This window comes from Hemitrygon akajei, chromosome 4 (genome assembly GCF_048418815.1).
Source record: "Hemitrygon akajei chromosome 4, sHemAka1.3, whole genome shotgun sequence".
NCBI classification, from domain to species: Eukaryota; Metazoa; Chordata; class Chondrichthyes; order Myliobatiformes; family Dasyatidae; genus Hemitrygon; species Hemitrygon akajei.
Window position 1 is genome coordinate 34,504,803 of NC_133127.1, and position 27,468 is coordinate 34,532,270.

The 27,468-nt window shown below is 38.2% G+C and overlaps 2 protein-coding genes across 6 annotated transcripts in view; one reads left to right on the forward strand and one right to left on the reverse strand.

Moving 5' to 3' along the window:
- letm1 (leucine zipper-EF-hand containing transmembrane protein 1) overlaps positions 1-10,278 on the reverse strand; it is a 66,356-nt gene extending 56,078 nt beyond the window's left edge. For 2 of the 4 annotated variants that reach the window (XM_073042280.1, XM_073042278.1), the window contains exons 1-2: positions 9,980-10,278; positions 1,222-1,279 (exon numbers count right to left, since the gene is read on the reverse strand). In XM_073042280.1, coding sequence (XP_072898381.1) covers positions 1,222-1,279; positions 9,980-10,061 — 140 coding nt within the window. In that variant the 5' untranslated portion in view covers positions 10,062-10,278. The remainder of the gene's footprint in view (positions 1-1,221; positions 1,280-9,979) is intronic. The other 2 variants (XM_073042279.1, XM_073042277.1) reach the window with 1 other exon arrangement.
- A 139-nt stretch (positions 10,279-10,417) lies between these two features.
- Positions 10,418-27,468, forward strand: part of nsd2 (nuclear receptor binding SET domain protein 2) — a 99,111-nt gene continuing 82,060 nt past the window's right edge. Inside the window, exons 1-2 of one of the 2 annotated variants that reach the window (XM_073042276.1) lie at positions 10,418-10,543; positions 16,004-16,713. In XM_073042276.1, the coding sequence (XP_072898377.1) occupies positions 16,033-16,713 (681 nt within the window). In that variant the 5' untranslated portion in view covers positions 10,418-10,543; positions 16,004-16,032. Of the gene's footprint in view, positions 10,544-10,817; positions 11,048-16,003; positions 16,714-27,468 lie in introns of those variants that run through there. The other variant, XM_073042275.1, reaches the window with a different exon arrangement.

The following is a 27,468-nucleotide window of genomic DNA, read 5'->3' on the forward strand; positions in this document are numbered from 1 at the left end:
AACTGCCTGGTTCAAGACTTTGAATTTTTAGTCATTTCAAATGGATCCATAGTAGTAAGGCTCCTGCCAATTCTGTCTTATTCAACACATACAGACTGCATCTCACTTCTGGAACTTTTGTACTCTAATCTATGGCATTCATCATGTTTGCTCATCATTGCTGGAGAGGGGATGCAAGCAATAGGAAAACCCAGCAGCCTTGTTATTTGAAAGTCAGTATTTGATAAGTTACTCAGAATTTCTGAACCTAATAACCATCCTGTGACCAATGGACCAGTGACAGGAATGTTCTTAATTACTCCCAATGCAACACAACTCTGTTCATCGGTCTTCAAGCCTATTCCAAGGAAAGTACTTCTAAAACCTTGTTAACCAGTCTAAGTCTACAAATAATTAAATAGAGTTCACCATATTCAATCTTTTAAATAAAAACACCTTAGCAGAATAACAAAAGTCAAATATAGAATTTTTTTGGAATAAAAGTACTTGTGAATTTTTTCTTAACTTGCTAAACCTTGATTCATTGAAATTAGCAGTATAATAATTTATATATTCTGAATTCCAAACTTGTTGCAAAGGGTAGAAATTGCTCTCCTTGTTGTAATAACTTGTCTTCAAAATGAATTAATAGAAGTTATTTGGGGTTGAAACCAGAATCAGATGCCACGAGGAACATTATTCAACTAATTCAGAGTCTTCCATCAGTCTATCATCTATACCAACATTGGTGTCAACATGCTGAGGGCTTCTTAAAATCTCATCTCACAGTCATCATTAAAAGGAACAGCAACGTTTTATATTTTGCAAATAAAGTAGCAAATGAGAACTTAGTTCTAAAAACATTCATGTAATTCAAATTAATCCATAACATTGAAAATTGGCATATTGCATGTTTAAAATAGGCACTAAAGGCAGAACCAAAAAAAGAGAAATTAAAATATAACTACTTTCCAGATGGTGAAATTTAGATATTTGAAGTGGCACATTAAGAGACATTAGTTTTCAGTAAGTATTGATTTTTAAGAAGAAAAAACTGCTCAACTGAACACTATTAAGGAACTGGATATTTTAATTAACAGGGCTGTGTTTTCAGTGAGAAACAACTCAAGGCCAACTTGTAAAATACAGAAAGAGCAATAATCAGGGAATTAATTTTGGTAGTTTTCAGTTGCCTTTGAACTTGAGCTTTTAGTCAAACATGATATAAATAATTCTCTTTACCTGTTGCATGTCAACCTTAGAGCAGTACAATTAAGACAGACAACTTCACCAAAACCACCTAAAATAAGAAACACCAAATGATTATATGCCATAGAAATTGTTGAAAACATATAAAGGCCAACAGAAAAATGCTAAAGGAATACAAATTAATTGTTACGAAACAAGTAAAATTTTTACAGCTTAGCTACACCCAGTGTTGCCTAGCAGTGTTGTAATCAAAGTCTCAAGCTGATAGCAAACAGATGATATACATTTCTCATATCTAAAGGTAGAATTAGAAACACAATCTGTGAAGATTTAATTATATTAATAAAAGACAGTAAAATACTAAATTCCCACAGAATTCACACACAAAACAATAATTATGGGGAAAGTATTATTTAATGCTAGAATTTACCAAACCACGTTAAATAGGCTTATATCAAAATATATTCATTCAACTGTTTGCTGTGTATTTTATAATTGAAACACTGCCAACATGTATTATTAGTAACTTCAGAATTAAACAAATGTTACACCTTGTTTTTAATGCCATTCTACTCATTTTAATGATTGCATTCTGGCAAGATACAAGATTGCTTATTGTCATTCACCTGCAAACACTCTAAACCAATGGCAGCATAAAAACATAAGCATACAAACAACATAAATACACAAGATTAGTTTATACACACAGTCTTACTGACATAAAGTGATGCCAGTAAAGGAGTATCTGTACATAAGGTGACTCTGAAAGGAAATGATAGAGTGGAGATGAGGGTTAATGGTTGGAAGTGTTGACAGCTTAGGGGAACTACCGGTAACTGTTTTTCAGTCTGGTGGTCCTGGTAAGGCACAGCCACTTTGCTGGTGTGAGTCAGGCAAACAGTCCATGAACAGGGCAAGTGGGAACCTTCATGATGCTGCTGGCTTATTTTACCTAGCATCTTTGTGTATACATGCCCTTCTGCACCACACAGTAATGCAGCATTTCAGGATGTCTTCAAATGCGCATCTGTAAAAAAGGTTGTGAGTATTGATATGCATGGTCCTGCTCTCTTCAGCCTCCTCAGAAAGTAGAGGCATTGGTGAGTGTTCTTGAATGTGGTGGATGGAACCATGAAAGGTTACGGGTGATGTGCATTCCCATGAAAGAAGTGCGAATTACCATGAAGTTAATAACCATCTCCTGTGCCTCACTGACATTGAGGACAAGGTTATTTGCCTGGCACGAGGTCTCGAGCTCTTCCACCTCCTCTCTGCTGGCTGTCTCATCAGTACTGGTGGTAAGCCCCACCACTGCCTTGACATCAGCAAACTTGATAATGTGATTGCTCTGGTGTATAGCTGTGCAGTCATGTGTCAGCAGTAAGCACAGCATACAGCACTGTGGGGGCATCCATGTTGAGGATGATGGGAAGGAGGAACAGTGTTCATCCCAACTGTGAGGTTTGTTCGTTAGAAGTCCAATACCCAGTTGCACAGTGATGTATTTAGACCAAAGAGAAGGAATTTGTTCAAGACCTGTGGGACGATAGTGTCAAATGCTGAACTGAAATCCAGGAACAGCAGTCAGATGTGTTGTTGTTTTCTAGGTGTGTCAGGAACAGGTGCCAGATAGACACTATGGTCTATGGTCTGCGAGCCCAAGAGACCTGTCAAGGTATGGAAGGACTGTCTGTGATTGGGTGTGTGGGTAGGAGGATGGGAAAGGGGATTCTTTTGCCGTTTTTGCTTTGTTGTTCTGCTGAGCACTGCAGGCATGCTATGTTGTTGCCAGAAAATGGTGAAGCAGTCTGATTACAGATATTTATCTTGCAATCAAACCTAAAGGAAATTTCTCATTTTCAAAGGTCGCTGCTTTAAAATCTCTGAGGAATTAGAAGTACTAATTGGAGAGTAGTGAATAATACTTTATTAATATATTACTACCATCAACGAGAAGGTATAGGAGCCTGAAGATACACACTCAACATTTCACTAAGAGCTTCTACCCCTCTCCCAGATTTCTGAATGGATGTTGAAACGTGAACACTAGCTCAGTATTTTATTTCCTCTCTTTTTGCACTGCTTATTTAATAATATATACCTTACTGTAATTTATAGTCTTTTATTATGAATTCCAACTTATTGTTGCCACAGAGCAAATTTCACAATATATGCCAGTGATATTAAACTTGATTCTGATTCATTGCAACATTCAAACTTCCTTTCACATTAAATGTGAAAGACTTCATGGTGGGGGGGGGGGGGGGGGGAAGAATCACAAATTCAAATAACTTATTTTATTTTTCACTGGATATTGACGTTGCTGGCAAGCCAACTATTTGTTTTGAGATTGCGGTAAAGCTATTGAATTGCATAGAGATTTAATTCGTCCCTCGTGTTACTAAGAGTTTCACTCAGAGATATTAATCCAAGATAGTGTGTGATGGAAGAGTTGAGCTTGAGCTAACAATCCTTTTCATTTGATGCTCTTATTCTTCAGGACAGTAATGGTTCTATATTTACAAAATGGTATTGATGATATCTTGACTAATTGTTCCAGTGCAACTTACAGATGGCATACCCAACTCACCATGGGGGAAAAAAGAATTTTACCACAGCGGAAGGGTTGGTAATTGAACAGGCTGTTTCAATCTCCATGTTGGAAAAATGTCAAGTATTCCACAAAAGGAAATTGAAGCCATGTCATCTGCTGTTGAATATTCACTCTCAAATGACAAAAGTAGATTAATGTCACTAATCCAATTTAATTCCTGGTGCCTCTAAATCCACAGCTTGCCATCATCCCCACCAGTTTGCTGACAGTGGATGGATTTTGGAAAAGAATTGATTAACAAAAGGGAAATGGTGAGACTCATCCTTCTTGGAGATGATCATTAGCTAGCATACGCATGACCACTCAATTCCTGAATGTAGTCCATGTCTCTATCAAACCAAATTCTAAATTGCAACTGGGGCAGTTAACTGATTGATAACAAATCTACTACTCTTATCATTCACTCCCTATACTGGACCTTGATGTACTAAGGTCCATGAAAACGGCAGTGTACATAACATAAGGACAAAGAGTTGATGGCATACTTTATTAAAATATTGATAGGCCACTGGAGTACAGTGAACCGTTCTGGTCATCATATTATAGCAGGGGCTCCCAACCTGGGGTTCATAAACCCCTTGCTTAATGGCATTGGTCCATGGCATAAAAAAGGAATTTCGGTACTGTAAGAAGGATATTATTGCACTGCAGATGCAGAAGAAATTCACAGGACATTGCTTTATTTGAGGGAAAGGTAGACTAGATTTAATTTCCTTAAAGCAAAGATGTGCAAGGGCACACAACATCACAAGCAGCAAGGATTGGGTAGATGGTCAGATACTATTTCCCTAAAACAGAGATAACCAACACAAGAAGCAGAATTTTGAACAATTTTGAACTCGTATTAGAGGGGAGCGAAGAAAGAAATTTTGCCACCCAGCATGTTGTCGGAATTCGGAATGCACTATATGAGGCAGTCACAATATTTAAGAAATTAGATAAGCACTTTTAAATGAGATATATTTCCCTTGCTGCTCTGTTACACACCTGAATGAACCAGTATTGACTCTCTGGTTTGATAGCTCACAATTGGCCAAGGTTGGTTAGGAACGCTTATGGTGTATTGACCTTCATTAGTCAGGAACTGAGTTCAAGAACCATGAGGTAACATTGCAGCTCACCGTAACTCTGGATAGATCACATTTGGAGTATTGTGTTCAATTCTGATTGCATCATTACAGGAAGGATATAATGATTACATATTTACAGAGAGAGTGCAAAGGAGATATATCAGGATTGGAAAACATGTCTTTGAGGATAGGTTGAGTGAGCAAGGGTTTTTTTCTTTGTGGCAAAGGAACATGAATAGTGACTTGATGAAGATATACATAAAAGGCACTGGACAGCCTGAACTTTTTCCAAGGCAGAAACGGCAAATGAACCCTTAATTTATCCTGAAATTTAAATACCTGTTCCATTCATCTGTTTCATTCCAACATTCGAACAGTTATCCAGAAATGCACAAAAGTAAAATAACGTTATATTGATAATGACGTGTATAGTTATAAATAATTATACCACTAGACCCAGCATTTTCATATTAAGCTTTAGCACTTTTGATAATGTGAAGTTCATGTCACGTGAACTGTTTATCACATTGAGATAATAGTGCTATATTTAAAAAGTGATTATGTAAAGTTGATGTTCTGATACGCAGATGATACCCCTCTTCTGACTGGTCCCTCCAGAAGGTGTACCTACCACCTTATCTTCTAACGTGGCCATTTCTTACTTGTTCCATCTCCAGGTAACTGAGTAATGAAAGTAGCTGCAATTTAATAAGCAAATAGTGGATGGAGGAAAAAAAAGGAGGCCTATCACTTCTCAAGCACAAAATATTCAGTACTGCCAAGACATCTCACAGCATCAAAAAAAGCTGAGGCAAACTCATTAGGAAAAAGGGGTGATCAATAGCAACTCAAAGCAATACTTCGAAAATCTCATCAACTGTATCACATTTGCTAATGTGAATGCATTTGGCTCCATCACATAGTAAATCCTAGTTAGTCCATATTTGTTGCCACTCATGACCAAAAAGTCGCCAAAATCGCATATGTCCTCATGAGCAGATAGAATCCTTGTTGTAGTTCTAAAACTCTTCATGTCACTAATCCACAAAGATTATTCTAGGGAACAACAGTAATGCCTTAAAAATGACCTCTCAAGAAACGAGACAAGTCCAACTGTGGTCACAGGTAAAGTCAAGAATCAAGGTTCTCCTTAACTCCTTTCTCCCAGTAGCTGAAAAAATGTCCTCAACTCTAAAGTGTGTATCTTATTGGACATGATCATCAATGCACAACATCTTCTGAAAAACAAAACCAGAGAGCAGCAGTTTCCAACCTCACTGAAACCTTTAGCTCCATCAGACAGGAGGGACCGTGGAGTACCATCCCCAAAATGCCAGCAGAAATTTCTAAACATCAAGAGCCAAATGAAAAATCGTATGGAGATCATATTCCTAACTCAGAACTCTATAAAGTGAAAACTGCTGTAAAAACAAACATTACCCCAGAAATTTTCCAATCCTTCTTGCGCAAAATCACACTTACCATTGCTGGATCTGAGTGTAAAATTCTAATTCTTCTTGTAATTTTATTTTATCTGTACTTGCTTAGAACTTTTATATAATCATATCTCTGCGCGCAATTGTTCAGTGAGTTTTCAGTAATCATTGTATAGCTGATTCTGTATTTTCTAGAAGTATATCTGCATCTTGTGTCACACCTGAGAGGCTCATAGGTATCTCCCTACCATCCATCAGGGACATTTATCAGGAGTGTTGCGCGTGGGGCCCTTAGTTTTATTAAGGATCCCACCCATCCATCCTGCATCCTCTGACTTTCCACCACCAAGTAGGAGACTACAATGCATAAAAACAAGAACAGTTAGAACGAAAAGCAGTTTCTTTCCCCAGGCCATTATGCTTCTGAACTCTCTGCTGTACCATATTCAAAGTGCCACTGGTTAATCTGTTCCATACCTTATATTTAATAATAATGCATTTTAATTTGTTATTTATGTGCGATCCCTCTATAGATTTCATCCTTACCTTCATAAATTATTGTGTACCATGTGTGTAATAATACTACTGTGCTTTACACCCTGGTTTGAAGAAATGTCTCGTTTCTATATACATTATACAGTTGTATACATTATATATGTCTGTAGTCAAATGACAATAAACTTGACTTGACTAGACCACTGATCCTGACATTTCATAGGTTATTCCTTATCACAGGAGTGTCTTGCTAACTCTCCAGTCAGACTAGTTTTAAGGGTAAGACAACCATGACTTCTTTATTCTGTTTTTATTCCTTTGTTATTCTTCACTCTCTTACAGTAAAATGAGTTGATTACTGTTATTTTTAGTAATATGAGCACCTAATAAAACAGTTACAATTACAAGATTGGCACCTCATTTTTTGACTTCTGAAGAACCTCCTGGATTAAAATATCTCCAGATCCAACACCATCAACAAACTTCCACAGGAGTGAAGCTAATCTTCAGAACTAAAAGTAAACCAATGACAATTACATTCCAGAACCAAGGTCACCCTAATCTCAGTTGTTGAGCTGCAATATGGAGATATTGCTTGTGTTTGCAATACTTGAGGCAGTTTCAAACTATTCTTGACTCGTTCATGGAAACATTCATGGACAAAAACTCAAGAAAAAGGCCTTCAAGCACATTGCATCTTTTGCACAATGCTATTCTGACATTCAAGAATTACAACAGCTTCCTAGAAAACATGCATGACTTTTTAAAAATCCTGACGGTCATCTCCAATGGATGAAATTCACCTTATCAAGACCTCAGACCTGACACTAAAACACTATGGTCCCTAACTTTCCATATTTTTCTGAACTACCTATAGCAGGAACCACTACACACATCACTAATGCCATCTCTACAAAATTCATTGAAAATATAAGCAAATAAGTGTGATGTCCTCGCTAAACAACAACCAAAGAGGGCCTAACTCCACTGGGCAAGCCACATCATTCATGCTCCCAACATCAGTCAGAGGAAGTGTCAAGGATGAAAATAAAATGCCCATAGACTCTTGGGAATCCCCACCCTTAACCACAAAAGAACATTCAGGATGCGAGTTCATGCAGTGGGAACATACAGTTCATTGATTATAACTCAGAATTCAACATCATCTACTACGCAAAACCTCAAAAATTGTCAGGGAGTCCAAGAACTGACACTTGGTACTTCTTTCTGCAATTGATCCTTGACTTCCTCACTGGGAGACAGCAGTTAGGACAGATTGGAAATGTCACCTCTAATCATCAATACAGGCACGCATCAGTGCTGTGTGCTTGACCACAGCTCTACACTCTCTATACCTACTGTTGTGTAGCTAAGCATAGCTCCTACCTAATGTACAAATTTACTGATCACAGTAATGTTCTAGGAAAGTTCATGGATGGTGTCAAGAAGTGAGATATGCCAACTACTGGTTTAGGGACACTGTAACAACAATCATATACTCAAGATCAGTAAAGCCATGCAACTTCTTGTGGATCTTAGGAAGGGGAGGTCAAGTGAGTTACCCCCCAGTCCTTACTGGAGGGTCTTGTAATTGGATAGAACGAGCAGTTTAAAGTCCCCAGTGTCAGTATCCCAAAGGATATACCCTGGGCATAGCATATAGATGAAGATGACACGCAAACATCTCTGCTTTCTTAGAAGTGCAAGGTGAGGTGATTCAGCAGGTCATTGAAGACTGACTAACTTCTATAGATGTTCAGTGGAAATCATTCAGATTGGCCCCATCACAGTCTTGTATGGTAACTCTAATGCAGAGGAATGCAGGAGGCTGGAGAGCAGCAATGCACTCAGCTAGTCCCATCATGGGTACAACTCTCCACCATCAAGAACATCTACAGGTGGCATTATCTCAAGGCAACATCCATCATGACAGACTTGCACTATCCAGGCCATGCCCTCTTCTCATTGCTGCCATCAGGCAAGAGGTGGAGGAACCTGAAAAGCTACAGCTCAAGGTTCAGCAACTGCTTCTTCCTTACTGTTATCAAATTATTGAACCAGCCTGAACAACACTAATTCAACTTCAAAGTTCCTAATCTTTATGTTATTTCATGATGTCAAGCAAATTATACTTAATATTATCTTATACAGTTTACATTTGTCACATTTGTAACACTGTGCCACTGCCAAAGCTAATTTTCATGCACTCATATCCTGGGTAGCATATCCTTGATAATACACTTGAACACAGATCTCATGAACTACCTGCCAACTTGTCTGGCACAATCTGCCTCAACTGTGGATGCATGTGGGGTTTCCCATCAGTCACCTCATAATCCACAAAACTGTAATGGGAGCAAATAATCTCTTATTAGGAAATACTTACAGGTATTGTCTACCCCTCTAAGATTATTGAATAGCTCCCTTGTGCGACAAAATGAAGATCTGACCTAACAATTTACCCTCTTAACATCGGCAGCAAATCCCAGGGATGCATATCTCCCACAACAATTTGTAAGTGTCCAAATCTGGAGGTCACTAACTGGAAAATTATCTTATTTCTACAAATCCGGCTGAGCATTTTCAAGATTTTCTTTTCTAGGTCAGATTTCCTGTAATTATACTATTCTTGGAACAGACTAGCCACTTATTAAAAAAATTATTGGGATTTCAACTGTATGTCAAGCATCAACTTCTGAATAGTTCAAAATAGCAACTCCAAAGAAAATAACAGAAATAAAATTTGTTATTCATTTAATTTGTATTAAATATCCATGAAAGTTCTAGGTGATCAATTTTTATTCTGGCAGCCCGGTAAGGTTTAAAGGGCATTGACACCATGGCAACAGAGACTCGACAGAGCAAAGAAATGATTAAAACATGGAAACAAGTAGCTCCGATGCACATTAATGGGGGCATATATAAACACCATATAGCTCATGCGTACAGGGATAGGAATTAGAGTATGACACAACCCTCATCTTAATTATTTTAAGCGAAAGGAAAAGAAACAGCACTCTTAACATCTGGGGCCTACCACGATTCTGCTCAGCCTTGATCATTATACAGCAGGTTTGAGGGAGACACAGCACCTCCTCATTTTAGCTTTCCGACACACCTTCCAACATTGCGCCCGTTTACCACAACAAGCACCGACGTGGGGATTTTACACGTACCTTTCCTTATTTCCCGGTGCAGCACCTTCGACGTCCTCAGGAGAGATAACCGAGAACCGCCGGCAAACAACATGAAGGTCATTTTCCTTGTCGCCGCCAGCCACCGTTCACAAGCGAAAATATCTGAGTAAAAGGCGGCTCACCCTTCAAGGCAGATACCATTTATACAACTACAAAAGAAGAAGCTCCACGTTTCAATGAGTCAGCGCCCAGCACCACCCGATTACACCACAGCTCTCCAAGCGTTCACTCGCGAAAGACGCCAACCCGCCTCAGCCGACCTTTGCGGCTATTAAGACCGCCAGCCGACAGGGTGCAGCAGCTTCGTGGCGCTACGCTCCGCGAGAGAGTCAGACCTTCGACGCCGAACCAACCAGAAAATTCCCCTGCCCTAGCGTAATCGGCCCCAGCAACACCGCTCCCACCCACCCGATCCTCTCATTGGTTGGCCGCTCGTAATGGCGCGCAACCACTCGCGCCTCCAAAGCCAAGCGCCCTGCAAGATTTTGCCGGCGAACGCCGATTCCGTCACGTGGGCTGTTGGAGCCTGCTTTTTCAAATCAGGTTCGGCTGAGGGAAGCGCGTGGATCACTAGTTCTTTACCTCCTGAACTTATAGTAAAATAAGAGTAGAAACCTATAGAAATTTTCTTTGGAAGCGCGTGTTTTAAAGAGGGGGGTGAGAAAGGAGGAGGGGAAGAGAAAGAAGGCCGTTTCCGATGGCGTGACGTCACACACTTTCTCCATTCGTTTTAATTTTTTTCTCCAGCATATGAGGATATCAGTTGGTGAGGGGCAAAATATGATTCGATGTTTATTTCGGGAAAAGGGAGAACTAGATTAAACGCTAAGGGGAAAAAAGTCTTGTCCCCTTGCTCGCGCTAGCTCCCTCTCTTCATCTTCTTGGCCCCCCCTCGCCGATTCGTCGTCAGCCAATAGGAAGCGAGAATTTTCGCGCTGATTGGCTTCGTTGAAGAAGAAGGAGGATGATGAGGATGAGGGAGTGAAGGAGTTACTGTACTCATTGAAAGTACAGTAACCTCCGTTCGTGAGGATGCGCCCATAACAGGTTCGCTGAATTTCCGAAATTTTGCGTTCACCTGCTCTCTAATCTGCTTATCCATACCTCTCCCTTTCAGTTTAACTGCGTGTAAACGGGTGAACCGCATAGCGGGCCAGGGGTTGGAAAAAAAAGGTGGCTGACCAAGAATAGGTGGCCACTGGGTTTGCAGAGACCTAGGCCGCGCGATGGTCCAATCAGGAGCTGGGCAAGCAAGCAGCTCTTTGAACGGGGCATGAGATTTTTTATGCCTTCTTTTCTTACACCTTTTTATGCCTTCAAGTTCCACATAGGTCTCTTGTGTGTATGTGCTAAAATATCTGTTATCCATTATCTGTGTAATCACACGGATGGTTAATTTCCTATGCGTGCAAGCATGGTGAACGTAGATTTCAGTATTTTTAAATGCTGCCGTGGAGTTGAATATGTGCATTGCTGCTGTTTGCTGTATGTATGGAGGGCAGCCATGTTAAATTTTAAGATTGGTCTTTTAATTTTGTTGCGATCTCCTCCAGATGCTTTGAATTTAATTTCGTTTTTTTTGCAACAAGTGCTTTTGTAGCAGGGAGTTCCAGTGGTTTATTTTAACTATGTTGGATGTTTTGCAATACGAGATAGAAATTACTAAATTTGTAAGATGTACTGCATCCTTTTGAGAATAACAAATAAGGCCATTTTGTCAACGTAATGCCATGGTTATGTATTGCATTTAGCAAATTGAGTGGAATTAACAATTGTTGGTTTGCTCTGAGTCGTGGGAGACTAGGAGATGTGGGTGAATATGATGAGAGGAGTCATGTTAAATGTCAAAGTATTTCTATTTAAGCTGTAGCTGTAATATCTAAGTTAGAAAAGTTTTATTGTCAGGAACATATGGAGAGAGTTGTGTTCTTGATCTTTCATTGCAATGGACTATTGTTTGCTGGTCTGTCTAAATTAGGGCTACTAAGCCATAGTACGTCTAATAAGGATGAGTGTGATAACTGAAGTTACAGAGTCAGGTTTATCATCACTGTCTTGTGTGATGTGGTATTTGTTTCTTGGCAGCAGTACAGTGTAAAGACATAAAATTGATATAAATTGCAAAATAAATAGTGCAGAAAAAAATCAATAGTGAGGTAGTGTTAATGGTTTCATGGACCATAGAGAAATCTAATCTGTTGTTACTCCTAAAATATTGAATGTGGGTCTTCAAGCTGCTGTACCTCCTTCTCAATGATAGTAATGAGAAGAGGGTATGCCCTGGGTGGTGAGGATGCCACCTTCTAGAGATATCATCACTTGAAGGTGTCCTTGATAGTGGCAGGGTTGTGTCTGTGATGGAGCTGCCCTCTAACCTCTTGTGATCATGTGCCTTGGATACCAGATACCAGAATATAATGCAACTAACCAGAATGCTCTCCACTGTACATATTTGCATGTCTTTGACATATCAAACCTCCTTAAAGTCCTAATGAAGTATATGTTGTCATTTTCCTGTTCATGCAAAATAATTGGTTGCTCGTGAAAATAGAATAAACGTACTTGATTTTATTGGTGGAATATTATGCCTTTATTTTGATGGGTTAAAGCATGCTGGAATTAACCCCATTTCATGGGAATATGCCTGTATTTTGATTGCCACAATTGTTGGTTCCTAAGTGACTACTAAATTACAGTTAAATGTTGCATTTTACTGATTTAAGGTGAGCAATTTCATAAGCAGAGCCACTGTAACATTGCATCTGCTTGATGCATTGGTCTGTATTTTCCCTTACGGATTTTTCCATTATATTACTTTTATTTTTGAAATTATTTTGTGTTGAGCTCAATTTGATTTTATGTAACAGTGATGAAATAGTATGTCATATTTAAATTGCATGCATCATACCTTTAAATGTAATAGTTAAGTAAACTAAGTTGTTACATGAAAATAGATAAAGAAATATGGCATGCCCCATGGCTCAGAAGGGCAAATGCTCTACCCCATGACCATAGAGTTGTGAGCACAGCTCAGACAAACCAGCCTCCCCTCAATGCTCTCTCAATACTTGGTGCATCAGTAAGATACCCAGTGTGCCCCACCCACTCCAGACATTCTCTCTCCTCTCCTCTTCCCTCAGACACAAGGGACAAAAGCCTGAAAGCATGTACTACCAGTGTAAAAGGATAGTTTGTAAACCACGGTTGTATGGTTTCCTAGGAGGATAAGATGGGTTCTTAATCTCACAATCTACATTATGATTTTGCACATCTTTGTTTGCCTTTTACAATCTCACTGTATTCTGTAATGAATTGATCAGTATAAACAGTAGGCAAAGTAAGCTTTTTACTGTATTTAGTACACAACCAACCAATCAAATAAAAATAAATAGGTTGATGTTATATTCTTTTATTAAATGTGGATCTGGGGTGAAAACAGTTCGATGGTGGGGCAGGGGGAGCATGCCAGCCAATTCTGTGAAGAACATGATCAGCATTTCACTCTGAAATACTTTGTCGGAACTGGGAAAGAGAGGGATTTGAAATGGAATTTGGATAATGGCAAATCCTGCAGTTTTATGTAATATATATATATTTACTCATTGGAGTAAATAGTTAAACTATATTTGACACATTTTCAGTACTTTATGCATCTAAATTGACCCAATCTGGAAGTCAGTGTGAATTTTTAAATTCAGTGAGAACTTGCAGCTATATCTTTGCTTCGATTGTAAATCAATGTTTACTGTTTGAAGTGAGTAGGAGGAAATTTCCTGGTGATTGTGTATGAAATCTAACTTTAATTTACTTTTCCTTTAATTTTTTATTAATGTTTGTTTTCCATCCGGTGAGGCAACACAATTTAATAGTGTTGCTCTTGTCCTATTTAATTTGAAATTAGCAACATTGCCTTTTTAGGTTCTGCTTTCACTCTTGGTACTCACTAGCCTCTTTCATTGTCTAATTGCTGTGAAAGGTTTGGCCTCATCATTTAGAAAATTAATGCCCAAAAGCTGTTTCTTTTTGATTTAAAATCTGAGTTTGTCATATATTCCAAAGACTTGAGACTGTAACCTCATTTGAAATTCCATTCTGGTGCCAAGGGAGTTCCATCCCTTTTGGATCAAAATTAAGCTGAAACCCTTCATTGATCATGGGTGCGTGTAAATGGCATTTTCCTGTTCTGAAGAAGAGTAGGAATTTTCCCCACTGTCCTGGTCTATTCGGCATTTTAAGTAGCAGTGCGGGTAATAAACACAAAGCATTTGGAATGTCTTGAGATCATGGAAGTTGTAATACAAGATCTTAACAGCCTAATCTTTAACAAAATAACTATAAATATTGATGCATCATGTGGGATATGGATTTACTAATTACTTACTACCATGTGGAGAATTTGAAGTCTTGCCTTTTTGGTATCTGAGAATCTGATTCAGATTTAGATTCCTCAGCATAAGTTGATTACTTTCACTCCCCATGAGAAGGCATTAGGTGCTGTGGTAGCTATTAGATCCAAAGTAAGACAATACAAAGTATATAGTTTATTACTTTCCCTTTTTTGTGTTTTATTCAGTGAGGCCCAAATTAATGTATTTAGGAATTTAAACAGAAATTGCTGGAAACCTTTCATCAGGTCTCTAGCCTGAAATGTTAATTCTGTACATCTTTCCACAGATGCATCTGATCCACTGAGTATTTTCAGAGCTGTTTTATTTCAGTTTTCCAGTATTTGTTCTGTTTTTACTTTAATTAATTTGGGACTCCATAGTTTTAAAGAAAGGGAAATTGCAGTTGACATGGATGATGGTGGAAAATGCATGAGAATGAAGCTGTGGAGTTTGTTTTATCAGAACCCGTCCCACCACCACCCCCTTCTCTTTTTCATTTCAAGATGTTATTTGTGCTTCTATTGATCTTGGATATTGGAGACTTAGCATCTGTGAATGACTTGGCAAAGTTCATAGTGAAGCTTAGTTGTGTGTTACTACCTTGTGTTGATACGTGCAGTTTACTAGTTCGGAGTTTGAATAATGTCTATGCTGTTCTTCTATTATGAATCATTTTGCGATTTATTTATTTTTTCTTCCCCCCCCCCCCCCCCCCCCCCCCAATTATCTTGGCTGCTTTTCCAGTTTAGGTTTACTGGGATGAGAGTAAAGGATTAAATTTTAAACCATGAAAAACTATTTTACCAACTTTGTACCATTTAGTGATGTTTAAATTGAGTCATTAATGTGAATGGGATTTTTGCTTTTCACCTTGAAAAGATGCCTGTGACTACAATTACAATTGGCTAATAATCAGGTAGGCCAGCTGGTGTAGTAGTGGCATCTGCACTGGACTTTGAGGTGAGTGGTCCCGGGTTCGAATCCGGTCGGCTCCTTCCATGCTTTCCATCTGTGCTTAGTTGAGTGTTGAGCTACCAACTTGACCTTGTAATTTTTTTTAAAGAAAGGTGACAATACTAAAGAAATGGCAAGGTTACCACCCAATATGCCACCAGGCGCAAAAACAAACAACAACAATAACTGGAAAGATTAATGTTGCTACTTTTGCAAATTTAAATGGTTTGTTAGTTAGTACATGGGATAAGTTAAGATTGTTTAACTTTATCTACTTGTGTTGATCAATGGTTTGTTTAAAATCTTGTGATCTTTTATGCGTTATTTAAATAACAAGCTTGTTAGGTTTGCTTAATGATAGCCATGAGTGAAGGCTGTCATTTTTCAGTTTTGTTGGGAGTGTTGATTGGGATAAAATCGCTTTGGGCACTTGCTCATCAAGAGATGTTCTAAATTGATAAAGATGAGATGCGTGGTTCCCCAGGACTTCATTAAATAGTGAAACAGCTTCAAGACTTTGTACAAATTACTCCTCTTGTTTTGAATATATTGGTTCTAAAGTTCTTGTCGAACACTTTCAAATTATCACCGTTGTATTAAAGCTTTTCTTTACTGCAGAACTTTTAGTAATTTGTGTTTATCTCTCTTTGTTTACCAAAAGTGATTTGAATTTGGCAACATCGGGGGAGCATGGCTCAGCCCTATCGACTTCCGAAGAATGTAATTGGGAGTTCCCAGTCAATGGCACAGGAATTGATTAATCCCATTTCTATAAAACAAGTTCCAGAGATTCTCGGTATTACTAATAAGAAGACTCAAAATGGTGAAGTAGATTCTGAGCTCTCCATATTGACTGACAAAGCTGTCACACCTTTATCAGCAGCTCTTCAGGATGGAGTCATACATCGATTAAATGGACATGATGCAACTACTGCTTGCCGGTCATCAGACAAATTAAAGGATTTGACCTCTCTTATGTTAAATGGAGATTCTGGCATGCCAAGTGTAGTGGAAGAATCGCCATCTCCACATGCCTCTTCTCCAGTTGAATGCTCTACAGAAAATAGAGGGAATAAAACACCACCTCGAACAACACCTAAAAAGAGTGGTTCACCAGAAATTAAGTTGAGAATTACTAAAACATACTTGAATGGAAAGCCGCTATTTGAATCCTCACTTTGTGGAGATCTTCAGATAGGTGACTTTGAGTCTACACGGCAGGAACAACAAGAGAAAGATGAAGAGCAAGAAAAAAATCAAGACAAACGGAAAAGAAAGAAAAGTGTGAAATATGATGCATTGCTTGAACAAAGTCTTTCTGAGCTGGCACTTGTATCCAAGACATCCAGTTCTCCTGATGAACGAGTAAAGGTGAGTATGATTAATTGTAATGCTTTTCCCAATAAATTTACATCTAGATAATTGCTTTTTATTTTAAACTTATCTGTAGCTAAAATGTGCTATGAGCCAATTAAGCACTATTTTGGTCTGTTTTGATGAGACTATTTTGCTTCTAAATGTTTGTTATATCAGAGAAAACTTTTCTCTACTCTCACTCACACAATACATATTTGTAAATAGCAACTTGGACATAAATTGGTCTTTCTAAGGCAGAATACATTTCAGTGGTCTAGTAGCACTTCATAGCATTCTTGCAGACCTTTCAGTTTCAATCTTTTCATATGAATTAATATTTATTTCTCTCTTCTGAATTGCATAACCCACTCGTTTGTTCTGCCTTTTGTGTGATCCTGTGTTAATATTTTGAATGCAATTTACTTCAGTGTGTTACATCATTGCAGTTGCAGAAATGAGCATTAAAAATATCATTCAGCTTCCGAAGTTCAGTATTAAATGCAATACAACTGCCATTAAAAGACTTCAGAGATCTCTGTTAAACATATTTAGCTATAAGCTACATAACTACATTTCTATAATTATCTTACAATCTTTAAGACATAACTGCCAAATTCCTGTTGTAGTCTTTGATAACATTGTACGTCTTTTCATGGTTCCAAATCTAAAATTTTCTTGCTGATGAGTCAAGTTAATTCACACAAATGTAGTTTTCTGCCACTCTTAGATAGGAAAATTTCTTTGAAATTATGATAACACAATAATGCTGATGCTGAAAATTTGGTGGAAGGGGAACACAAAATGCTGGAGCCAATCAGGCAGTTAGCTCACTGATCTGGTGGGTGGTTACAGCATTTTCTGTTTATTTGAAACACCAATGACTATGGAAAACTTGAGTTGATGCTTAACTGCTGTAGTTTGTGGTTATTTGTATGATGGCCGATTTGAAAGTGCTGCTTTTAGAAGCATTTGCCTGAATTTTCAACAAATATCAATTGTTCTCCCATGTTGAGCTGTATTCGATGTTACAAACCCTATTTGATCTTTTCCTTCTGTAAATTTACATTCTCAGGCCATTGTAAGTACCTTGTCAAATCCTATTGTTTGACAGGTGAAATTAAATGCATTTAAGAAATAAATAATGCATCATAAAAGTATTAAGCATTTTAAATGGTGTAATTTTTTATGTTTAGTTTTGGGTTAGCAGAAGCCCAAGGATAATGTGTACAAATTGTTGAGGGTAGAAATACAAAACCTTTTTAATAACATATGATATTTGGCTTGATATATACAGGCATAGTATACATGAGCAAAAGAGTTAAATTTAAGCTGTCTTATCTGCTGACCAAATGACTTGTATAACTGAAGGCACAGCTTGAGAAAGGTGTGGTGTTCTTTGTGAGTTTGGAAATGTAAGATGCTATGAAGATTGAAGGATAAGGGTTATAAAGGGAGACGAGAAGGTCTGATGGAGGTGCTTAGAGGTTTGGACAGTTTTAATTGGACAGGCGGTACTGGACTGGTACTGTACAGTGTTGTGCTAAACACTGCTGCTATGTCACCCCTTTTAGTTACTTCTCACTTTAATTCTGCTACTCACTTCCACTGAATTTCTGTCCCCACTCAATCTGTTAAACAGTTCCATGAAGTTTGAGAGAAAGCTCCTTGTCTTCCATCAAGGCAAAGGTCACAAAAATAGACCAGATCATTGATCTGATATTTGTCTGCCAGTCACTACCATTGTAGTGACAATGTTTGGTAACATTGAGCACCTGTGAAGAACCAATGATAATCAAATTAAAGCCTTGACTGTAATAGTACATAGAGCATCTAGGAGGATTTTTTAAGAAGGAATTAATGTCGGATTAATGTAAAATGAGTAGTTGATGATAGATGTGGACTCTCACCAAAGTTCCTGTTTCCCTCCTATATTACTCAGACTCTGAAAATCATCAGGAATTTGGGGCAAAAAGAAATTTGGGCATTCTACCTTCATTTTAATAGCTTGTCGAAAACACTGCTGCTCATTGAAGTAAATGTCAGGAGATACCAGCTCCAGAAATGTACTCTGGCTAATGGAAAAGCTCAAATAGGATTTGTATTTTTTATTATTTCTTATTAGAGTTAAAGGGAATCCTAAAGTGTCACTGCCCAGGTAAAGGCCATGTAGATAGTTTTCAATTGGAGCATTTTGGAAAAATTTTGCAATATAATGCTTAGTTTCAATGTTTGAAATAATAAAAAGTTTTGTACTACGAATGGACTGTAGATGCTGGAAATCTGGAAAAAAAGGAAATGCTGTAAAATAGAATTCATTTTACAGTAACTGGAAAGCTACAAAATCAAATAGAATATATATGTTGGTATAGCAGAGAAGATCTCATAGATGCTTATAAAACCTTAAAATCATTAAGCTGGCTAATTTTTTATATATATATACACACACATAGTTATGTGGTAAGCAATATTTCTGGCTTTATTTTTACTTTCTCAAAAGGTACTTGTGAAACGTTGGTCTGAAAATGAAATGGAAAAAAATGCAACTCCTTGCTAAATTGTATTGAACTTTTTATGTTCTGATCCTTGCTAGTAAGTGTTAATTTGGAAAGGATTGTCTGAGGATTGGTTCAGTTAGATTTGAGTTATCAATATAGTGCATGGTCTTCACGTCACTGTGGACTGTATAGAAGCAATGACATATTGGTTGTTTGTAACTGCAAATTAAATGTTAAAAAAAAAACATAGTCATGAGCAGTTTGTAAATTTCCGCACAGTTCAGAATTGTGGATTTTTACTTGTAGTAAAACAGTAGGGGAAAGGAAGTATCAAATACTTTGCAAACAATGGAAAGTTATATTGCAGTTCATTGTCATTTATTCTTGCTTTGCACATCTTTTGTTCATTATCTTCGGCACATCATTTTGGACTGAACAGTGCATCTTTGTACGGTTTGCTGCCTTTTCGGCACAAAATTTATGACAGCACCTGTTTACTACTAAGAAAGGCAATACATTCCTCCAGTGCTATGGGCATTATTTCTTCCTGAAATTACTATAAGGAAGTGTGTCTTCACTCAACTGAGTTGTTAATAGCAAGATCAAGCTATCTGTAAACTGATTACTCAATTTGTTTCTTTTAATGTGATTCATCAGCCAGAGTACATTGGGTATTAGAAAAATGTAATTGGACACAACATAATTGTAAGTTTTGTGTGAATTTTTGTATTTTCCATACACTTCATTGTACTCAGAGCAAACCGGTGGTTTTAAGCTACAGTTGTAGCTACCTTCCATGCACATGTCCAAATGTTCTAGACTTTTGTACCTGCATCCAATCAATATACCAATGAAGGTTAAGTGGCCATCAGAGAAACACCCACTTTTCTGACAATTTATGGAAGCCATAAGCTTTGTTGGAGAAACTTGATCCTTTCATAGTGCATAGTGGATGCATATGAAATATTGTTCTATTTGTTTGAGAGCAACCAGTCATCATGGAACAGGTCATTACTTTCTTAGAGTTGAGTCATGATGTTCAACTTTAAGTTTAATTATCATTCAGCCATACATGAATACAGCCAAACTAATCATTCCTCTGGAGCCAAGGTGCAAAACATCTACAGCATAAGGCACACACAGTGCATGTAAGTTAGCAAGCAAAAAGAAATGTATATCCCATCCCTGAGTGATATGTCCCACCAACTTAGCACTTTCAATCAAGGATGTTTATCAGGTGCGTCAAAAATCAAACTTTCAAATATTGGTGAAAAGAAAACTGCCAATATTTACAAAAGTATATCTACGCAAAAATGCAATTAATAACTTCATATTATTTGTCTTGTGTGAATTGCTGGTGGCCGGTCAGTCTGTGTCTATCTCCCCTCTCGTGAGAGTGATCTGCCCAGTTTTTTTTAGGCACCAGGACATGCCATCTTTAATTACCCACAAAGTTAACAACACTACACATGAATTACATGTATGCAGGTGTAGTTACAATTAAATTACAAAATAAGTTAAAGTATTTATCTTCGATATAATATACAAACAATATATATGTATTTACATATCCCCATTACTAAAGAAATGAAATATTTCACCATATATGGCAGGAAAGGCACCATAAAGCCAACCCATTAAAAGAATATACTGCCAGGGATAGGGCATTGAAGTGCGCACACTCAGCACACCAACTGCAGAATGACAAGAGCTGTGTGCGTGCGTGGAAGGCAGAGGGTGGCGGTTGTAACCGAGTGCTCTCCATCACAATGAGTTCTATCAACAAGAAAAGCCATTTCCCAGCAGTCGACACACATGCGTGCAATCCTGGTTGTCATTCCACTCATTAAACACTGGGGGTCAGCACTGACAGGGAAGGCCGGCCCCAGCTTAGCACAGATGCCACACTACACCCTCTCCAGCGTCTCCTCCACTGGACTGCTGCAACAGGAAAGTCTGCAGCCTCATGCCTAGTACTTGCTACAATTGAGACCAAAGGGTCTCGGCCCGAAACGTCAACTGTACTTCTTCCTATAGACGTTGCCTGGCCTGCTGCGTTCCATCAGCATTTTGTGTGTTGCTTGAATTTACAGCATCTGCAGATTTCCTCGTGTTTGAGCAGAACTAGGCCATTCAGCCCATTGATTCTGCTCTGCCATTTTATCATGGATGATCCATTTCCCTCTCAACCCCATTTCTCCTAAATTGTCCCCATAACCTTTCATGCCCTGGCTTATCAAGAATCTTATCAAACTCTGCTGCAAATACACCCAATGGCTGGATCTCCACAGCTGTCTGTAGCGATTAAATTCCCACAGATTCACCACCCTCTAGTTAAAGAAATTCGACCTCATTTTTGTTGTAAATGGATGTCCCTCTGTTCTGAGGTTGTGCTCTGGTCCTATATTCCCCAATCATAGGACACATCCTCTCCACTTCCACTCTTATCAGCGTCCAACAGGGTCTTGTGATCGCAACAAAAACATCCAACACAATCACTCACTGTTACACTGCACACCACCTTTGTGCACCAACTCCGATGCTTTCCTGTAGCAAGTAGCAACACGATCTGCACAAAGTCCAGCTCCTCCGCCAACGAGCAGCTCACTGATGGGGTAGAATAGCATTATCCAAAGTGCTTAAATTCCAGCATTGTATTGCAATCGTAAAATAGACAAAATGCCTTTGGTTGGCACCCGAGAGGCCATTGTGTCCGAGTGTTCTGCCATCTTACTGGAAGATGCTGACTTCAGAATCAATGGTTGAGTTCAAATATCACTGTAAAAAAATGAATTCATAATCCAATCTGAGATTTTATTTCAGTATTTCATTTATAAGTTGTTACATGTTTGCTTAGATGATCAGATTCACATTGAAATATACAATGAATTGTGTCATTTGCTAACAAGCAACACAACCTAACGATGTGATGGACAGCCCGCAAGTGTTGCCACATATTCTCATGTCTACATAGCATGCCCACAATGTGCTCAGCAGAACAACATAGAACACAACAAGCGACAAAATAACGACAGCAAAGCAAGCTCCCTCCCTCCCTCCCTCCCAACCTACATACTGTCCTCTAACTGTAGGGCTGTTCATCTTTGGCATCCAGCTGACTCCAAGAAGCTCACGGGGCCAGGCTTCTGCAGACTTCTGATTGACTTTCGGTATTGACCCCAGGACTCATGATGATGAATGAGGACCCTGAACATTGGGTCTTGCCAGCTCGTGTACCTAGGATCACTAGGTCTCGTGCCTCCTGCCCACACAGAACTCTGATCCAATGACTCACTGCCAGGTTTGGGAGCAGTCACCAGACCTCATCCTTGCTGGTTTATCAACCTGTCAAACAACCACATATGTCCTATGTCTGCACTGCTAACCTTTGAATGCAGAGTGGAGGCCTGGACTTTGGCTTGGCCTCTGATTTCTCAATATTCATGTCTCTAAATCCTAACCTGAGCCTCAAATCCCCTCACTGCCTCAAAACCATTCCTACGAACCTTTAAAAGAAACCTAAAAACACAGTTAAATCTGAGCCATGACGTCAACAGAGATCACAGCTTGGTGCCATCTTGACTGGAAACACAATGGGTGAGCTCAACATATTTATTCCTTATTTGCTGCATTCCTCTGTTTCTGAGTTTGTTCATACCCAATTCATTGGCCCTGACTTTGATAGCTATAATTTCAGCCTCTAGTTCTAGATTTCTTCATGCTCTTTTTGGATACCTCCTAGAACTCTTTTGTTCAACATTATGATCATCTGAGCTTGCATCTAATAAGCCAAGTTACATTCATTCCTTTTTATTGTAGTTTGATGAAGTAGCTTGGAACATGTTAGATATTAAGGTTCAAAACTAATATAAATTGTTGTTTATTGTAGACATATATATGTTTTGTTTGTGTGTGTCCCTGCTTTCTTTAACAGTAGGATAGTTTTCTACATTTTTAGTTTGGAAGATGATAACTGTTGTATCCATTTCAATCTTAAAAACACTATTATAATCTGATATATGCCATTTTCTTTGTATCTTTATGGTCCACTGGCAGTGTGTTCGTTACTGAACTATCTATTCTGAAAACTGGATTAATGATCATGTGGCACAAATTCCAGTTTTATATTGCATCTGGGGAAACTAAATTAGATTTTTCTGAATCTGAAATATTAATGCAATACAAAATTTAAAAACTACCAAAATCCAAAGTCTATATATGGTTTGGTCTAAATGTGAATTGTGTCTGATTATGTTCTTATGGGTAGTTTTAAAGTCTTCCAGACTCTTCAGCCCATTAACCATCTTACTACTTTACACTGACCCCTTTTATCCTCTATTATCAATCTTCCAAAATTCTGCCATTCACCTACACGAGGGGCAACTTACAATGGCCAGTAGTCTACAAACCTGCATCCCATTAGGGTATTATGTAATATTAATTGTGCTACTTAAATGCAGATTCCTGCGCCTTATGCCTTCTGGAAACCTTCCTTTCAATTGTACCATATTACAAGCAAGGCCAGCTCGCCACCAGCTTCAGGAGAAATTAGTGCTGGATAATAAATGTTGGTGTTGCTTCTGGTGCTCTTATCCACTAATGAATCAAAGTCAGTGCAAGTTGTATTCAGTTTCCTAGCCAAGATCTCAATAGTTGAATATACTCACTGGTGTTTTTTTGATTTATTAAGTTTCTGTAAATTTCCTTCCCTGTTTCACATTTACTCTTAATAGGTTATCCCCAAATAATGGAGAAGGGATGTTGCATTCTTTGAAAATGGTCTATAGTGCAATTATCCAAAATGGGAAGCCATGTCATTTGTGCATACATGAAGAAACAAGAGTCAAAAACCTATTAACTTTGTTTAGTTATTTACTTTTTCTACATACAAAAATTTTGTATCTCAAACTTTTGGGTAGTGACTTGTGGATTCAAGGGTGAATATCCGTTACCCAAAAACCATAACAAGATATTTCCTCTACCTCATTTCAATCAAGCTCCTTGGATCAGAGTATTTTTGCTTATCAGGATTTAAAGTTTATAAACTAGTTTTAAACAATGAACAAAGATAAAGGTGGGTTATTAATGTGAATTTACTGCCTTCGTTTAGGAAGACTTTGGATTTATGTAGTGATTCTTTTTTTACTAGAATACCAGATGGTGTTTTACAGCAAATTATGTACTTTGACAGATCAGGAAATGGTTGTATCTGAATGCAGGCAGTGACAGAACTTTATATGGACCCAATAGGACTGATTGCAAAATGCCTGAGTGATGGTCCTATTTCTAGCTGCCAGTTTTCTTTTACTTTTTAATGTTACACTTGTGTTGGACCTGGTAGGACAGGAATGTACTGTGCAAAATTGATTCCTAAAACTATCTTGGCAGCATTTGCTGTTTAATTTGATACTTAAAGAGAGTTGTTTCAGTAAGTATGGATTCTTAAGACAATAAGACAAGTGGGTTATGTCTGAATTATATGACTGATATTTGTGAAATGCAAACAGAATACTGTAAGGTCGCCTGTGGAGGTAGGATGTAAGATGGAGTTAACACTTCACATGGAAGACCGTTTGCCAGAACTGGGAAATAGAGTTCTGATAAAATGATTTTGACTTAAATGTGAACTCCGTTGCTCTTTCCACTGATGCTGCCTAACTTGCTAAGTGTTTATTAAATCATAGTTTTGCAGCATGGAAGCTGGCTCTTCAATATAACAGGTTCATGCCATACAAGGTGCCCCATCTAAGCTAGTCTTATTTGTAAGTGTTTGACCCGTTTACTTCTAAGTATTTCCAATCCATGTATCTGTCGAGCTATCTTTTAAATGTTGTTCTACCTGCATTTCCCCTGGAAGCTGATTCCACATAGATGCCACTCTTTGTGTTTCCTGTTAAATCTTTCACCTCTCACCCCCAAACCATTGTCCTCTAGTTCTTGACACCCCAACTTTGAGTGCAGTTGTCCTATTTAAACCCCTCATGATTTTATACAGCTTGTAAGAACACTTCTCAGTCTCCTGTGCTCTCAGGAATGAAATCCTATCCTAACTAGATGTTCCATCAGTAATGTCAACTCTGACTACTGTTGTGACATTCCCCTTAATAAAAAATGCAACTCCCATCTCTCTTTGCTCCAATTCTTTGCTTCTCAAAGCATCTGGATGCTGAAACCTTAAGTTGTTAGTCCTGTCCATCCTTGGCCATGTTTCTGTATGCCAGTCTAAAATAGCTATCCAAGCCCCAAGTTCATCTGCGTTAACTGAGAAACATCTAGTGTTGAAATAAATTCAATTTAATTTAATAGGCTTCCCTCACTCCTGGCCATTTTCCTGCCTGTCATGCCTATTCAAATTGCTGTGCTGACCTCTGCATCACTTAACAGCATCTCATTTGCCTCCCTGATGCTTGGGATCCTTCCCAGCCCAGCCTATCTAGTTAAAAGCCACACAAGTAGCACATGCATATATACATGCCAGGATATTTGTCTCCCTGTAAGTCAGTGTAACCAGACCCTCCTGCACAGGTCACCTCTGCCCCAGAAGAAATCCCGATGGTCCTACACCAGTTCTTCAGCAATGCATTAATTTGCCATATTCTTCTTTGTTCACACCTTGCGAGCATTTGGTCCATAATCTACTTTCCAATCCAAGTACTTTACTCTTTATAATACAATAACATAGAACATAGAAAACCTACAGCATAATGCAGGCCTTACGGTCCACAAAGCTGTGCCAAACATGGCCTTACCTGAGAAATCACCTAGGGTTACCCATATTTCTCTGAGCTCAATATATCTGTCCAGGAATCTCTTAAAAGGCCCTTTGATTTCTTGAGATTTTGTCGGTTCATTCCCAGCACTGAGCTTTGTAAATCAAAAAGACCCTGTGTTCAATGTCTAGTTCTTATAATTTGCTGGCTTCAATAAATGCAATATTTGGGATTTTCAAACTGGGCTCTTGCATCTCTGGGGGGAAAAAATTGTTCCAGGAATGTACCCGAGGAGACTAAATTAATAAGAAGTTTGTGCTCAGCAAATTGCTGTTAATGCTTACACAGATGAGCTACTGGAAACCTGAAGGCATCAAAGGGATTGTACCTTATTATCTGGCTCTTGAGAGGGACAATTGAAAGAATAAAGATTTTAGAAATTATGTGAAAATGTGCAATTGGTAGGTGAATAATTGCTTGTTGCTGCTGCTCTTTCTGGTCTCCCTTCTTTGTCTAAATTGTATTTGAGTTGGATAAGTGAAACAAAATAGAACTTCATGTGATATTTCTATAACAAGATTTGTTTGTTGCATGGGCAGACAGTTGCATTTTTGTCCAAGGCTTCATCTTCAAAGATTAAATGCACTATTAACCAAGATTAACATTTGTCCTTTTTATATGGGATATTTTTCCAATCACTTTGAACAGTTTTTCTTTACAGTTTTAATCTCTTTTAATCACCATGATGAAGCATGATTCGACCCTTTGTACAAAGACCACCAGTCAGATAAATCATCCTGATTTTATCTGTTTGCTCTTATTGACATGTTATTGGAGCATGCAAGGTTTGAAAATTTAACCTTGACGTGTTAAATTCTGCTTTTTTTAATTCGTTGATTCATGTTTCTACCATTGGTGGTATGAATGTTCTTTCAGCTTTTCTAAAATGCTGTACATTTCTGTTTGTGTCATTAGTAGAACTTCTGTTTTTATGGATTTATTTATTTTTTTAAGCCCTTAACTCCCGAGTAGAGTTATTGGGATACTGTCATGACAATGTTTTTTTTAGCAGGCTTTCTTGTTTTTACAAGGCCGAGTTGCTAGCTCGACCGACGCTCAACCCAGCATGGATGGGAAGAGTGCAAGGGAGCCAGCTGGATTTGAACTCAGGAGCCTTCGCTCCGAAGTCCAGCACTAATGCCACTATGCCACCAGTCGGTTCTTTTATCGATTTGAGCCCTTCAAATTATTGAGATTAGTTAAACCATCCCATTAAGTTTCAACTCAGATGCGCAACAAGGGTGATTATTTAAGATTATAATTCCATTAAATGCTCATTTAATTGACAAACTTCAAATATGTGTTGCTTACATAATTTGAGTTCCAGCAACATTCAAGAATGCTACAGAATGTAATAGCAAATAATGAGCAAAAATATGTCAGGTGATGATCAATAAAAATGTGTTATTTCGTCTTTAAATTTGAGCATTCTCTGCAATATTTATTCCTCTATCATTTTTTTTCAATTAATGTGTAATTTTGCTTCCCTGCTCTTTTTAGGAGAT